Below are 16,888 nucleotides of genomic sequence, written 5' to 3'. Positions count from 1 at the left end.
AGGTGTAGCACTGCCCTCCCTGGCTTATAATAGGGAATTCTAATAAAGAAGGTCTGCTTAGCTTTCAGGGAGGGCCGGTGATGGTCACACACATGCACTAAATATTAAAATATTTGGCTGCAAGACTAAAATATGCATCGATCTCATACAATGTTGACTCCCCTCTTGTGGAGTTAAACAATGAGAACAAATGCAGACAAAAAAAAAAAAAGAAAAAAAAAAAAGTTTACCAGCACCTCTGTACTCACGTCACCAGAGGATATTTTGCAAACCACTGATCTATTCAAATGTCCTGACAGCATATTCTAATTTACATCAGAAGACAAGGTCATGAAACACAAAACCCTTCACCTGACAAGTACAAACCACCAAATACGAATAAGAAAAAGTGCATTATTTCCAACATTTATGTTTGAGCTGAAACTGTTTCTTTGAAATAACTACAGAAAGTGAACAGAAGAGGACAGAACACATCATTATTTAGATATTCTTTCAGGCTTGCTCTTGCAAACAACAAGCTATGAACAGGTTAACATCTTAATTCTCACTAGAACTTTATTTTACAGTAATGTCACCAGAGGATACTTTAAAGATCACTCCTCTATTCAAATGTTCTGACAATGTATTCTAATTTCAGTCACAAAACAACGCCATGAAACACACAAACACTTCACCTGACAGGTACAAACCACCAAACTGGAAAATTACAGATGAATATAGTCTCATCACAGAAAAGCAAATAACAAATGATAGTTTAGATGAATTTCTATATGTATCAGTATATGTTTAACCCTCCTGTTGTCTTCATTTATGGGCACCAAAAAATATTGTTTCCTTGTCTGAAAAAAATCCAAAAATTCAGCAAAAACATTCCACAAATTTTGAAACATTTTTAACATGTCTTTTTTTCCACCAAAAAATGTTCAAAAATTTCACAAAAATGTTGAAAATGTGGACATCAGAAGTTTCACTGTGAAAATATATTTTTTTTTCCACATTTTCTAACTTTAAACCGGGTCAATTTTGACTCAGGACGACACAAGGATTATATATGTTATCTCTTCAGAATGTGTCAGACGCAGATGAAGTTGAGTTTGTCTTGACAGTCCCAGTTCTCCCAGAGTCCGTCTCTGGTTAAAGCTCCACAGCGTCTCCTGACTGGACACTGGTGGTCCTGACCTCCTTGTCTGGACCAGGCCTCGTATTCCAGAGGGTCACCGTTCACCCACATCCAGCGGTCACCCAGGAAACGCAGACCCATCCACACCTGCTCACTGATGTTCTTGTGCTTGATCTCAGTCTGGGCCAGAAGCAGGTCGGTCTCAGAGAGCAGACTGGGGAGATCAGTTTGTTTCTCTCTGCAGTGGCTCAGAGCGTCTTCCCAGGACATCTTCTCCTCCTCCACGATCACATCCATGCAGTAGAAATAGTAGGGATTACTGCTCCTGTCATCATACCATTTTCCATTCTGAACAATAAATGCATTGTTCTCATTGCCCCCGTAATTATTTGGTTCTGTATATTCCCAGTTCTGGTATGTGATGTGTCCTCCTCCTGACCACTTCCAAGCAGTTTTGTTGTTGGGATCTTGCTGAAGGCCGATCCATGCTGGAGAAGGATTTCCACCTGCAACTTTTAGAAGCTCGTCTATCTCACTCTGACTGTTAAAAAAAGACAGATCAGTGTGATGCTGTCGACAGTAAGCCTGAGCTTCAGGCCAGGTTGCTTTGTTTTGGATAAAAACGTGTTTTCCTATATCTCCCTCAACAGCAACGCAAAGACAAACGAATAAGATGATTCTCTCCATGGTCACTGCTCTGTAGCTGAAGCTGAGAATGTTTTCTGTGGCTGTTTCTTCACTAAGTGTCATTTAAATCGCTTCAGGAAATGACTTTGCATCTCTCTATTTTGTTTACACAAACAAAACATATTCATGGTCGGCTTACAGGTTGAGAAACCAGACAGACGTGTGCTGGAGAAATCCCATCGACTGAGCTTGGTGAATTTTATGTCATATTGTGTTTTGTTTAACCCTCATGTCGTCCTGTGGGTCAGAATTGACCCGTTTTAAAGTTTGAAAATGTGGAATGTGGAAATGTGAAAAAATATATTTTCACAGTGAAACTTCTGATGTCCACATTTTCAACATTTTGAAGAAATCTTGGAACATTTTTTGGTGGAAAAAAGAAATGTTAAAAATGTTTTTTTAAGAACATTCACAAAAAAAATCTACCAAAATCCAGTGAATTTCGCTGGATTTTGATTGATTTTTATATGAATGTCCTTAAAGAATATATTAGAAGTTTTACTGATATATATGGAATCACTTTAGTTATTTTTGGGATTTTTTTGGGAAGATTTTTACTCATTTTTTGAAAATATTTGCAAGAATTTTCTTGCCAAATTTGTGGGATTTTTTTTTTTAAATAAAACTTTTAAGGGAAACTTTTAAAGAATTATTGGACTTTTCTTCCTGAAAGTTTTGCAAATTTTTGGATTTTTTTCAGACAAGGAAAGAATATTTTTTGGTGCCCATAAATGAGGACAACAGGAGGGTTAAAAAATGTAAAAAGCTTGGCCCGTGATTTTGTGTACACTTGCTCAGTGTTTTCTGTGAGACTCCTAAGAATGTGCTCTGAACATGACTGTATTGAAATATTTTGCTGTGCGGCTACTGAGCGGTCAGTTCTCTCTGCAGTAGCAACAAGTGAAACAGTCTAATGATGTGAGGAGCTTCATTTCTATCAACACTGTCACTGATGTCACATGAATAGTTTTCACTTTAGTTCTCTTTTCTCTCCAGAAAAAGGCCAAAATACAGCTTTTAGCCCTGCACAATAATTTTAGAACCATTTTTCCTTTTGAAAAAAAAGTTAAAAATCAGTCAGCTCTGCCTCTGAAGGCTGGTGTGGGTAAAGAAACAGGCTGATCCAGGCTGCATCCCCAGGGGGGTTCACCTTTAATTGTTTCAGTTTTATTATTAGATATGTGCAAAATACAAGTCTGATGATGTTACCTGGAATATTTGCCTTTAAGAAAATCCACTTAAAATTTATATGTTTGTTCTTTAAAAATCTGCAATCAAGATGTAGCAGCAATTTCAGAAAAACCCTTTAGTTTGACTACTACTGATGCCTGAGCTGAAAGAAAGCACCAGCTGGAAGGAGTTAAACTGATTAAATGACATGAAGGCGTTGGTGTCAGATCTCTGAAATTTGTTAATGAACCATTTATAGTTCTGGTATTTTCTTCATCTCTGTGTTCAGTCTGACCTCATGCAGAAATGACCTGGAAACATTTGTTTGTGATGTGAATGCAGCCCTGTTGAAAGCTGCTCCTCCCTGATACAGATGCAGGGCCATGCAGAGGCCTTTGGTGGGGCTCAAAGTTAAAAGGGGGCACATGGAGCACGGATTTGAAACACCATACAGAAACATAACTGGCCGACTGGTAGCAACCCATATTCATAAAGAATGTAACATGGAATCAGGACATACCAGATCATTGTTCACACCTCATATCTGTGTTAGGGGGCAGTCTGTTTGACCTGATGGGGTTCATTGAACAGCTTCTGTTGAAGGGGTTGGTGATGAGGAGGAGGATGATGATATCACTGGAGATGGGCTGTATTGATCTGAGAGTTTAGACACTAAAGGAGCATGGGAGAGACAGTAGCTGATTAAACAAGTGTTCTGTGATCATGACAAGATGCAAAGATAACTAATGCTGATAATGGCTGACTGACCTGCCATCCTGCTAATTGTTTGTAGGAGACTCAGGCTGACTGCTGGAACTAAACATAACTAGTTGCTCATTCGTAAATTGAAAGGGGAACATTAATGCGGGACCAGAATAAAGGAGGGGAGGAGGTACAGCCTGTATCCACAAAGCCAGAATTCAAGCTGTGCATTCATTTAGGACATATAGGAAGATAATGTATGAAGCTGAATTTACATCACCATTAGATGCTGGACTGTTTAACTGTGGCTACTCTTCCTGGAGTCCTTGTTTTTAAATTTCATACCTTTTCAAGACATATACTGAATAGCCACGGATTTGCTCCATGGTGCTGATTCATAATCTGCCCTTTATTATTCGTAGTGCTAATAATAATAAAGTTAAAAAAACTAATTAAATGATATAGAAATCATGTATTTAAATGTATTTGTGCTTTTATTCAGTTTGACTATCCATTTTGCACAAGACAGCAAGGTTATAAAAGTTATATATTTTATATTTATGCATATTGTATTTAATTTGTGTCTGTATATATACAAATGTTATAAACAAGTAATGACATCTTTAAATGAGAGGTTGAGAAAATCACAATTCAAATTCTTGTAATTATTATTGTATTTATACTGCAATTGTCCAAAATTTTGTGAAAACATAACCTCTGCCTCATTGCCTCTAGAAACAGGAAACACACTGCAACTCACTGACAGTAAAATAATACATCTCTCTGATGCACTTTGCCCATGACAACAGAAACATACAGAAACTAGAAAAGCACTCAGAGAACGCAGTACTCCTCCAAGGCTGCTCAGTTGATGTATCATATTCCGACAGATGAAATCTTTAATGAAAAATGACCTTGCGCTGAGCACAGGCATGTGTTCTGTATGTGCATGTTATGTATCTATACCGAACTGGTCTGTGTATATTCTGGCAATTGGATTTTCCGTTCTGAAACGGGTATTGAAAAACAAAAAACGAGTGATTATTTGATTTTCGTTTTAAAATACAAAAAATAAAATTGAAATACAAGGCGTTTTTCCTTTTCATCATTAAAAAGGGATATATGAAATTTTAAAAATGCTTTGATTTTCATTTTATATTTAGAATAACAAAAAAATAAAATCAGTAAGAGACAGAAACGAACAAAGGTCCTTTTTTTTATTTTCTGAGACCGGAAGTGGTCATCAGAAAGTGTGGCGCCAAACGACAACAAGATTCTCAGAGGGCGGAGCCAGAGAGCAGTGATTGGTCAGACTGACTGAGAGCCAGAGAGCAGTGGTTGGTCAGACCATAGATGTATCTAGAAGACAGCGCGCTAGCGGATCTAGTCTTCTATATATCTATGGTCGGCACGACTGGTAGCATCTCTGGCTGCTGTTGACTAGTGATGCTGATCGAGGCTTTGTTGTAGCTTCCTCACTTCATTCAAAACATGGTTCATTACTCGAGGCTTCACTGACACACAGTGCTCGAGTAGGACATCTAGTGGTCAATAAAATGAAGTGCAATCGATTCATGTTACTGATTGGTTCATGGATTGTTTTGGATTTGATTCGCACTGCACATTCCTGTTTGACTACACTACATGATTGTATCTGTTCTAGTGGCTACAATAATAATAATATTACTAGTAATAATAATGACAATAACTATTGAAGAGCATGTTTCTTTTTTCCCATGTTTGTCTGTAACCCTATATACTCTTCACTTATATTCTGTGTTATGAAACATTTAAACGGCGCTGCTACATTCATGAGATGTGCTCTATAAATACAGACTGATGTAATTTTCACATGGGGCTGATGCAAATACAGATTATCTATCTATCTATCTATCTATCTATCTATCTATCTATCTATCTATCTATCTATCTACATCTCTATCTATATATCTATATATCTCTATGTCTCTATCTATATATATATATATATACACTACTAACTGTCAAAGCAACTAACGACAGCAACTAAACCAACCTATTCTGCGGAAAATCATTGAAATGAACGACACTAAGGGATCTCCTATCCCGGAACACACTCGATCCCGCCCAGTGAGTCGCATAACAAACCGAACCAATCAGGTGAAGTGAAGCAGTTGAGTGCTTCAAACGTCACCGAAGTGACTCAAACATCACGAGTCACGTGACCAAAACACGCGTCGGCACAGTGGTTCTGTTTGCTTCATGAGCTACCGCGCATGTGTCGAAGCCTCCGGTATCAGAGGACCATCACTACTGCTGACCTTGTTTTGGCGTAAAACACGGTAAGAAGATAAATACTTCTAACCAGTAGCGTTGTTTTGTTGTACGTTAAGTCAGCGACTTGTGAAGAGTTGTGTTTTGTCGTGTTTGAGCAGTTGGTCCGGACGCGTTAGCTCGCTAAGCGGCTAAGTTAGCTAGCTAAGCGGCTAAGTTAGCTAGCGGGCTATTTAACACAGGTGGCTAACTTACCACTGAACACCTGTGTTAGTTGCTGGCACAGCTGTCTGTCATTATTAGAAGGAACTTCTCAACCTGTATTTCTCTGCTGTGTATTTTAGCTTTTAAAAAGTTATTTTACTTTAAGGTTAACTGAAACCCGTTCAGCTGCACTGAAGTTTAACATTTAGTTGCTTTGAATTAAACCACACTTAACATTGTGCAGCATTACCTCTCTGAATCTGCATAATTTCATTAAATTCTTTCTCTCTTTCACTGCTCAAGTTCAATCCAGTATGTAAAGTGACATTAATAGTGAATAAACTAACAACCAGCCATTGTATATATTTATTATTGCATGTATTTGTAGTAAAACATGAGATGAAACATCCTACTTTTGGATCTAGAACTGCAAAGCTGTTCATTTTCAGTCACCTGACGAGTTAAACTCCCCTTTTTATGTGAAGTTGAAGCAGAAAGTCTGAATTAACAAAGAAAGTTGTTTATAATTTGCGATACCTCTTATCTCTGACTGAGGCTTTAGTTTTTGTTGAGCTGATTTACATGTAGAAACTTTGTTCAGGAAGATTTCTCAGTAGGTCAGAGGACAGGCTGCTTTTTACACAACCTTGTAAGAGAATGTCTGTCAATGCTTTCAGCAGAATTTAGAAACACAACACTTCCTAAACAGATATTTTGAGGCTGTGAGGTTGAACGTTTGAGAGTATATCAGTGTGTTTGTTTGTGGTCTTTCTGTTTCTAGGTAAAAGCTGAATTAGTGAGGATGACTCCTGCTCCTGTCATCTCTAAGCTCCTCACACATCTTTACCTGCACATGAGGAAAATCACTCCTGTAGAATGCAGGTATGTTTGTCATTATTATAAAAAGATGTTGCCTGGTGACCTGTCAGAAACCCATTATACAGAGTCAGCCAAAATAATGTTTACACACATCAGGAAAAGAAAAACTTGCATAAATATTTCAATACCAAATTCATTCAGACATCATGAGATTAATAAAAGTTATCTTTGGCCTCTACAATTACAAGAGGTGCTCAAAGTGGAGGCCACTGGCTTCCAGACATTTCTGTTGTGTTGTAGACGTCACTTGTTGATGCTCCATTCATGAGAGTAGCGCCATCTGTTGGGAAAATATCGTATAACAGGAAACAGAGTTATCGTGATTTGATCAAACTTAGAAAGAGGAATCTATATGTATAGAAGTACTGATAGAAATGAAATATTTATAAAAGTTTTTCTTTTCCTGATGCGTGTCTACATTATTTTGGCTGACTCTGAATCTGTGAACTTAATGAGAACAAAACTGTCATTTAATTGTTGCTCTGAAAGCTTCTTTAGTGAAAACCGGCTGGTGTTCTGCTTTGAAACAAACTGCTGTTGAGGTCTGTGTTTTTAGGTTTAACCCCACAGTTTCTGAATGAACTGATAGTTGTTTTTTTCCTGATCAATGTGGACGTTATAATTGATGGTAACATTTACTGATCATATAATCAGCATGACAATATAACAGTAGAACATTCTGACCACCTGACTAATACTGTGTTGGTCCCTTTATGCTGCTAAAACTCCTCTGACCCAGTGGTTCATCAGAACCTCTGGGGATGTCCTGTGGATTCTGTGGATCCTGTGGGTTGCAGGGTGGGTCCTACCTAGACCAGGCTGATCCTGGACCATCCCACAGATGCTCCATCAGATCTGGATGTGGGGAGTGTGGAACCCAGGTGAACAGCTTAGTTCTGTCGTGTTCCTCGGACCACTCCTGAGCCATTTTAGTTTGTCCTGCTGAGGGTGGCAGCTGGCATCAAGGACTGCTGTTGCCATGGAGACAAGGGGGTTGTCTGTCCTGCAGTGTTTAGGTGGTGGTACATGTCAAACATCCACATGATTGTCAAGGTTTCCCAGCAGAACGTTGCATTAGAACAAGATGATGGATGATGTCCTCTTCAGCTGTCAGTGGTCAGAATGTTGTGGCTGATTGGTGCATCTGTCTGCCTTTATTCTGACATCCAGAGTTATATAAAAGTGGAGTATGTGTGCAGTGTAGAACAGATTTACATTATTGGATGCAGTTTTAGTGGTTCCATCAGAGAAAATCATATCCATATACAGATTTGTATTAATTCCAGGACTTGTTCAGTAAAGATTATAATAATAACTACATCAGATAATTCTTTGTAGCAGTTGGAATTTTGCGGACTGAGAGATGGTTGAGAAAGTTTCATTTCTTGTTTTAGCAAAATATGTTATAATAGTAGATCTTTGTTGTCATTGTACATGAAATTATCTGCAAACCAGCAAAGTGCATCAGTCTGAGGTATCTAAAAATAAATAAGTAAAGAAAAATGATTCTAAAGCCAATAATGAACAGAATATTTTGAGGGAATATTCTAAAAAGGAAAGAAAAGCTCCATTCTCACTCCTCTCAGTATAAACTGTCATTAAAATTGACTTTAAATTTAGCTTCAACACGAGATAAAAACATTTACTTTCATTACTGATGTTGTCCAGTTTTAATAAAGTTCATGCTACTTTCATAACATGATTCAATTCAATTCAATTTTATTTATATAGCGCCAATTACAGTCAAATTGTCTCGAGACGCTTTACAGAACCCATATGCCTGAACCCCAGAGCAAGCCAAAAGGCGACAGTGGCAGGAAAACACCCTTTTAACAGGGAAAAAACCTCAAGCAGAACCCGGCTCTTTATATGGGGGACCCATCTGACTGCTGGCCGGGCGGGTTGAGAGGGACAGAAGACGTTGAGAGGTGGAGGGGTAGAGGGATAGAGATAGAGAGGTGGGGGGGACACAAGGACCATAAAACACACAGTATAATACATGCATGATAAGACAGATGATACATGCAAAGTACAACTAACATGGAAACTAATTATAGTTTACTGCTATGGTGTACAGCTCTGGCATTAAATATACTACATATATTTGTGTGATCTGTGTTTGATTCTGTCTTTTCTCCTGTCATCCAGATGTTCAGAGGGAGATGATGCCACATCTGGTCCAGCTGATGGAAGGTCTTGAAGTTCTCTGACTGGCCTGGACTGAAGATGGTCGTCTCTCTGGATTTAAGGTTCAGATGCTCAGTAACAAACTCCACCAATGAGCCAGCAGGGAAGCTTTAGGTTTATTAAATGTTGCTGTGAAGGTTTCGCTGTTTTTCTTTGTGAATACAATGAGCTCCAACTGAAACTTGAATTAGAACTTAGAAGTAAATCCTTCCACCTGAAAGCATTTAGTTGCATTAATAACCTCATAACATTCTAATTTTTATTCCAGTCTTGGTTGGAAATAGAATCTCTGTATTGATTCAGGTAAAAACTGAACTTCACAGCATGTTGGAGCAAAACAACCAGATAAAAACTGTGATGGTGTTGGATTGTCAGACCGTAATGTTGCAGCTCTAAGCAGCTTTTCTATCTCAGTTCATTCTGACATTCAGCTATGAATCAACACAGCAGATGGTGATCCATGCTGTGGAAGTCTCACATCTCCTGATTTAATGGAGCTGCTTTGCACTTTTTACACTGTTTATTCACCAACACTTTATTTAATAAAAGTCCCATCTAGTTTTTATGAGGAATGTGATGTTTTAATTTCTCTGTGAAAAACTGCAGTCTAATGGAACAGCTAGAATTGTAACATCTGTCCTGATATTGATCATGAAGTATTGATCAGAATACTTATGGTTAGCAGTCATCCCTGAAGTTTTACATTAAAATCTTTACTTGTGTGGTGAACTTTGGTAAGAAGCAGAAACTTTAGCGTTGCCATGGATACATGAGTGTTAAATTCTGTCCATGTTTCCATTTTGGGAAATTCAGTCCAGCAGATGAGTTTGTTTTTACTGCCAGCTACCATTCAGTCTGAGATATTAAGAATAAATAAAGGTGCATAATGTGGAAATGAACAGATTTTATTTTTTTTTATTCCTACAGCAGCTGCAGGTAAAGTTTCAGAATGTGGAGGAATTTAGTCTCACAATCACAGACAATAAATATTATCTGAAAGTCGGGTTATTGTTGTTTATCAGCACAATACAAAAAGATTCATGTTAGAAATATTCCAGTTAAGACTCTAGAATATCAGGATTTATGTAAATTTACCTCAATAATATGAATGTTCAGGTTAAGATTGTGCAGTGATATTTATTATGTAAGTTTAACTGATTAAAGTTTATGACTCTGCACTACAATATTATTTATTATTTACATTTACATCATTATTATAATATTTAGGGTCAGACCCGACAGTATTGAGATTAAGAAATCAAATATTCTATAAAATGTACATACACTGAACTCATTTGGATATATTTAAGTGAGACTCTACAATATTATTTGACACAAATCTATCTAAATCAAAATTTTAATCATTTTTACTCCAAACATTTACTGGACTGATTTAAATATTCAAATCACTCCTTTCTAATCCTTTGCTGTACGTTCAAACCTGAGGCCTTAAATAGAAACACACAAGTATCTGATTGAAGGAACTTCTGCAGAGTCCTGGTTCCACAACATGATGATAGAATTATAGACTAACTTTTAACAAAAGCTGCCTGAGAGTTTACAGGTTTTTATGTTGGATTTCTTCAGTAATTTAATGAGAGTTATCAGCAAAAATCAAGTGTTCATTTGATGAACTTCATTTCCTAAAACATCCAGAATTGGAGCTCATATCTTTGGCAGCTGTAAAGTTTCTGCTCCTTCAAAGTTCACAACACAATGAATGAATTCCTAAAACACTCTCAATGCTGGAGAGCGTTTGATGCTGAAGCAGTGACCAGTTTTTCTGTTTCTTCTCTGGAGATGCACAATGAGGGACGTCTGCAGAGACTGAGAAAGAGTCTCACCACATCCTGACATGAGGAAAAAGACTTTATTGAAGACTACAATGAGAAAAACTATCAGACAGCAGACGGCTGCATTCAAGGTGAGCTCTGAACATTTGATCTGGAACAGGAATTCAATGACTGCAGCATGAGCTTCATTTCAGTCTGTAGCTGCTGAATTCATGGATGAATCATCTGGCACTAGAGAGGAAGACCATCAAACATCCACATCAGCTGATGGAGGTCCAAGAGTCTCACCCAACAAACAACCTACAGAGTGAAGACCTCCAATCTGATTGGACGGCCTCCTATTCAGCCACATGTGTGAACAAATGGCTCTAAGCTGATTTGTTTTCTAAAATAAATCTAGTTTGAGTCCTAATCTATGCCTGTGTGTTTGCTGCTTTACACCGCTGTTAACAGTTTAGGCTGTTAGATTGTTCCAGATAAGACAAGTACAAGATTCTTCAGAGCCGTTCTACCACGAGCCTGACAGGAAGAACTCCAACATCTACTGAATGTTCCTATGGTCCCCTCAAGGCTACAGGAGGAGTCCTACGAGGACGAGCCGGTCCACCTGATGGTGGCCAGTCGCTGCGGTTCAAAGCCAACACCGACTACATGGACTTCTACTGGACCACATGGAGGCCTTCAAACCGGACCAACAAGTTCAGCGACTCCCCGACTCGTGGGTCTGAGGACACCGCCGAGCCTCGGTCCAGCCGGCCTCTTGTCTGTGGGTGTTTGAGTGCTGAGAGGTTTGTGGATCCATGTGAAAGTTCTGTGTTGAAACAGCAGCTTTGGACTCAGTAACACCGGGAAAAACCAAGAGCTCCTTTATTTGTGACTTCCACTAAAAAAACTGATGAAAATAAGTTTGCCAGGGTTCTGACTGATAACAGATTATTAAATGATGAAAATAATACTTTAAATATTCCTTTAAACAATCCATTTAGGTCTACATTTCCTTTACACTGACTTCTTGGTAAATGTACAAGTATTTTGGGTGGAATATACCATTAAGCCCAATGTTCAAGGGTTCTTCTGGGAAAAAACCATTAAACCAACCTTTTAGGTAAATGTTCCAGGATGTTGGGTAGAATATACCATCAGATCAACCTTTTAGGTCTACATTGGAAGATTTTAGAGTAGAATATTACTCCAAACCATCCTTTAGGGCCACAGTTAAGGTGGAATACTCCTTTACACCAAGATTTTTTGGTCTACATTGAAGGATTTTAGGTGGAATATTCCTTTGAACGAACTTTTTAAATATATGTTCAAGGATGTTGGGTGGAATATACAATCAGACCAACCTCCAAGGTCTACAGTAGTGAATTTTAGGTGGAATATACCATTAAACTCACCTTTTAGGTCTACATTGAAGGATTTAGGTGGAATTTTCCTCCAAACCGTCTTTTAGTCTACATTTAAGGATGTTTAGGATGGTATATTCTTCCAAACCAACTTCTCAGGTCTACATTTCAGGTGGAATATTCCTCCATACTAACTTTTTAGGTCTACATTGAAGGATTTTTCTAAACCACCCTTTCAAGTCTATATTTGAGGTTTTAGGTGGAATATTCCTTTTAACCAGCCCCTCAGGTCTCTTTGAGGATTTTGGATGGAATACTAATTTAAAGCAACATTTTAGGTGCATGTCCAAGGATTTTTGGTGGAATGTTCCTTTAAGGTAGATGCGTGAGGGCCTTGTAGGTGGAATACTTCCTGAAACCAACCTTTTAGGTCAACATTCAAAGATTTAAGGTGGAATATTCCTTTAAACCAAGCTAAATTTCATGTTTTCATCATTATCAAGTGAGAAACCTCAATCCAGACTCCTTATAATGACATTTGAGATTTATGCTGCTGTTACTTGTTTAGTCCAGACTAAATGACAGAAATCCACAACTGTAATTTTATTTCAGGACTCGGTTATTAAATGTCAAAACAATCCATGTGACTCTAAAAACTCAACAGCTTTACAAACTCTAAGATTAAACTCTCCACAAGGATCCAAAATAAGTTGGACTTCTACATGAGAGCTTTAATTATTCTTCATCTATTTCCTGAAAAGTTTGGTCAATAAAAAAGACAAAAACTAATATTTTCAGCTGAACGAAAGACAGACTTTGTGATTTTTCTGCTCACATGTTGTGTTGTTGTGAACTTCCTCTTTCAAATAAATATCCTCCTATCCCCCTGGAAACCAGCGTTTGTCCTGTTTTTGTGTTGCTCCTCAGCGACCCTAGACAACCGGGTCGTAATGTTTTTTGAGCAACACACCATACTATGACGTTTTTACAATGATGGTTCTACTATGGAACCAGTTTGACATGTTCAGGCGTTCTTTGTGTGAAAACTCAGAGATTTCAGGGATCAGAAGGTGGTTTTCAACTTTGTTAACTTTCTGCTTCAACTTTAAACTAAATTTCCTTGACTAAGCCAGCCCTCTGGACTTCCAGGAAGCTGTGTTCCTATTGGCTGTCCAGGTGGCTGCTTGGTGTTATCAGGAACACCTGAGCAGCTCAGTGTCTTCCTGCTTTATTTAGCTGCAGACAAACATTTCCTCTGCTTCTCTTCACCACAGAACCGGGTTTGGCTCCATTGCTTTAGTTTGTTCTTTAGGCGTTGGCTTGCAACTTCCAGCAGTAAAATCGTCTTTAATGTGTTTCTTGGTGTGTTTTAGGGCTTTGTACTGGATAGTTGTCTTGGTAAATGTGGTTCTTTAGCCACAGTTAGCACATGGTGCTAATGTGTGCAGTGATTAGTGGATTTGTTGCAGCTGAGTTGTGTCTTTATCTTGGCTGTAGTGAGTCTTCAGAGGTTTCTGGTCAGACACATTCTGTATTCTTGTTTGAGAACCAGCGTTGGTTGTCCAGAAGGTAAGAGTTCCTGTCCTGATTCTCTGTTCTCAGAGGTTCTCTGGTAGGCTGCAGGAGACTTTAGCGTTTGGGTTGTGCTAGTTTGGTTTTTGTATGGTTTCATTTAGACGACTATCTTGAGGCCCCTCCATGTGGTTTAGTGAGGTTTTCTGGAACAGTTCTACAAAGCAACCTGCAGCAGAAGAGACTTTGAGAGTTTTTAGGAAGTTCTGGAGAGCAGACTTTAGAGCAGCAGAAACATTTGTCAGCAGTTTGAGCAGGAGAAGGTGAGCTTCAGAGTAGAAATGAGGAGAAGGAAACCTTCTTGACCCGTGTGGTGAGGTCCTGTACCAAGAGTTTGAGCAGGTTGTGAAGAGTCTGCAGTTCTTTGGTCTGGAAGCACGAGAAGAGTCGACTCATTAAAGGAGGAAACAGGAGATATTGTTGGTTCTTCTGTCGCTCTGCAGTTTCCAGTTTCCTTAGACTGAATATCAAGTTTATATTTTAAATGATTTCCCATGTGAGCCCAAGAAGACTTCAATAAACTCCCTCCATCCCCTGGACACAACAGATTTTATTACCATGTTAAATCTTTTTTCAAAAAACATGTTTTTGAGTTTTAATCATAGTTTTAACATAGTTTTTTTTCTCTTTGCTTGTTTAGTTTTGTCATCTGTGTGAAAGGTGCTAAACAAATAAAGTTGAATTGATAAAGTGAAGAACTGACTAACTCATGATTGTGACAATAGAAGTATTTTCATTGTGATTTAAGGGTTTGTTTCATTTTTAAGGTTGGGGTTAAAATCTTGACAGAAAAAAAGAATAAAGAATTAAACTGCATTAAAAAAAGCAATTAAATCAAAGGAAAAAAGCATTTAATACAATAAAATGTAAAAAGAAAATTAAACATTAATTACAATTAATTTATATTAAACAGACAAAATCTTTAATTAGGTAATTAAACAGAAGATACAAAACATTTAATTATGAAATTAAAAATTTTAAACAAACATTAAAGATGAAATATTTTAGATAATTAAACATTGAAAAAATACAATTAAGAAAATATTAAACATTTAAAAAAAATACAAAACATTTAATTAGATTATTAAACATTTAAAAGACAAAACATTTAATTAAAAAATTAAATGTTTAATTAGAAAATTAAATGTTAAAGACAACAAAACTTGAAATAGGAATTAAACAGAAAATACAATGAAGCATTTAAAAGAAAATTAAACATTAAAAGGTGGTAAAACATTGAAAAAGAAAAACCTTAAAGATTTAATCTTTGGGAAAGAAAATGAATTTTTTCAAACAAGCCGATAAAACATTTGAACAAACAACAGTTAAACATTAAGAAAAAAAAACATTTCAAAATGAAATCAGACATTAGAAAAGAATAAAGCGTTTTCTAGTCTGAAATGAAAACATCAAGTTGTTTCTTCAAACATTTCCTCTTTCTATGTTCTTGGTTTGATTGTGGACAGATTTACTAAGAACTCATTTCAGAAAACTGCTTTCCAGATAAAGTCTACTAGTAGTTGAAGGCATGGATCAAACTAATGTTACCTTCTGATCTCCACAAATCTTACTGTTCAGTGAAGAGAATCAAAGCTTGTTCTGCATTTCTAAAGAACCCACAGGTGAAGGTCTGAGAAGAACTCAGATGGATGGTCTAAATGTGAAATCAAGACTCATGGTCACAAGTTTTAAGGCTTCTGTTAACCAGAAAGTTCAAACTAACAGACAAGTACTGAGAAACTTTTAAAACTTCAGTCCTCAGACTGTCTGAAGGTTCAACCTAACAGAGAACTACTCAAGAACTTTTAGGTTTTCAGTCCTCAGACTGTCTAAAGGTTCAAACTAACAGAGAAGTACTGAGAAACTTTTAAAACTTCAGTCCTCAGACTGTCTGAAGGTTCAAACTAACAGAGAACTGCTCAAGAACTTCAAAGATTTCAGTCCTCCGACTGTCTAAAGGTTCAAACTAACAGAGAACTGCTCAAGAACTTCTTGGTTTTCAGTCCTCAGACTGTCTGAAGGTTCAAACTAACAGAGAACTACTGTGGGACTTAGAAAATTTCAGCCCTCAGACTGTGTGAAAGCTCAGGTCCTGAGGACTCGGGAGGTGTGGAGGCTTTGGAAAGTCTTGGAACTGAGGGTTCCACCCTCCAGCACCAAGGCTGAAGTCCAACCTCCTGAGAAAAACGGTCGAGTCGAGACTCGAGTTAAAAAAAAACTCGAAAACGACAAAAAATAGATGATAAATGCGCAAAAACCAGAAGATTTTGTATCTGAGCGAGTAGCTCAGGGGGATAAGAGATGGGCTACCAAGTGGAAGGTCGCCGGTTCAAGACCCGCCACCGGCCTTTTTCTTTCTTTGTCTTTGGCAGAATTTTGAGAAAACTTAAGAAGGGTCTGGTCTTGAACCAGCGACCTGCAGCTCCACAGGCAAATCCTTAACTCACTGAGCTACAGATCAGATGAAAATAAAATGATTTCGTCGTCCCTTTGTCATCGTAGTTTCCAAGTGACCACATGGGTGGAGCCAAGGCGGAGTCTGGGTGGAGTCAGGGCGGAGAGTAGGCGGGGAGGTGGGTGGCGGCCTCCCCCCTCTTCTCCCCCACCTACCCCCACTACCCACCACACCTTCCCCCACCCCACGAGTTCTTCGAGTCGCCACGAGTTCTTCGAGTCTCCACAGGTTTTCCCCAGTTTCTGGACTTTCCACCAGGTCCGAGGCAGAACAACTTGTCATGAAGAGGTGTTGAAGTCGGCCAGGATGGACTGACTTTTTACAGCGACTAGAAGGAAGACCACTAGAAGAGCAGGTCTTTAACCACCATCCATAAAATCCATGGAGTCGGCTCCAGAGAAATGAAGGGAGGTCAACTTTTATCAACCTCCATCCACATGTTCAACTTCATATCTTTACTTGGACATTTTTAGCACCACAAACCTTTAGTATCACACTTTATTATCATTTATTAGGACTT

At 38.1% G+C, this 16,888-nt stretch overlaps 1 protein-coding gene and 1 long non-coding RNA gene across 7 annotated transcripts; one reads left to right on the top strand and one right to left on the bottom strand.

The window, feature by feature from the left end:
• Positions 1–1,072: 1,072 nt before the first annotated feature.
• Positions 1,073–1,417, bottom strand: LOC129349503 (snaclec VP12 subunit B-like). The gene has a single exon (XM_055012866.1). It carries the CDS (start codon positions 1,415–1,417, stop codon positions 1,073–1,075), a length of 345 nt encoding a protein of 114 aa, XP_054868841.1.
• A 5,488-nt stretch (positions 1,418–6,905) lies between these two features.
• LOC129349401 (uncharacterized) lies at positions 6,906–12,340 on the top strand. Of its 6 annotated transcripts, none has more exons than XR_008602387.1 (4): positions 6,906–7,018; positions 7,755–7,896; positions 9,164–11,126; positions 11,190–11,407. It is a non-coding gene; the product is annotated as an uncharacterized LOC129349401 (long non-coding RNA). The 6 variants fall into 6 exon arrangements; XR_008602391.1 differs by lacking the exon at positions 6,906–7,018 and adding an exon at positions 11,454–11,521 and having other exon boundaries at positions 7,483–7,896; positions 11,190–11,347; XR_008602390.1 differs by lacking the exon at positions 6,906–7,018 and adding an exon at positions 11,566–12,340 and having other exon boundaries at positions 7,484–7,896; positions 11,190–11,347.
• The last annotated feature ends 4,548 nt before the right edge of the window (positions 12,341–16,888 follow it).

The sequence above is a fragment of the Amphiprion ocellaris genome, chromosome 8, assembly GCF_022539595.1.
Source record: "Amphiprion ocellaris isolate individual 3 ecotype Okinawa chromosome 8, ASM2253959v1, whole genome shotgun sequence".
Taxonomy (NCBI): Eukaryota; Metazoa; Chordata; class Actinopteri; family Pomacentridae; genus Amphiprion; species Amphiprion ocellaris.
Note: the sequence above shows the minus strand (reverse complement) of the source record. Positions and strands in the feature narration are given on the sequence as shown.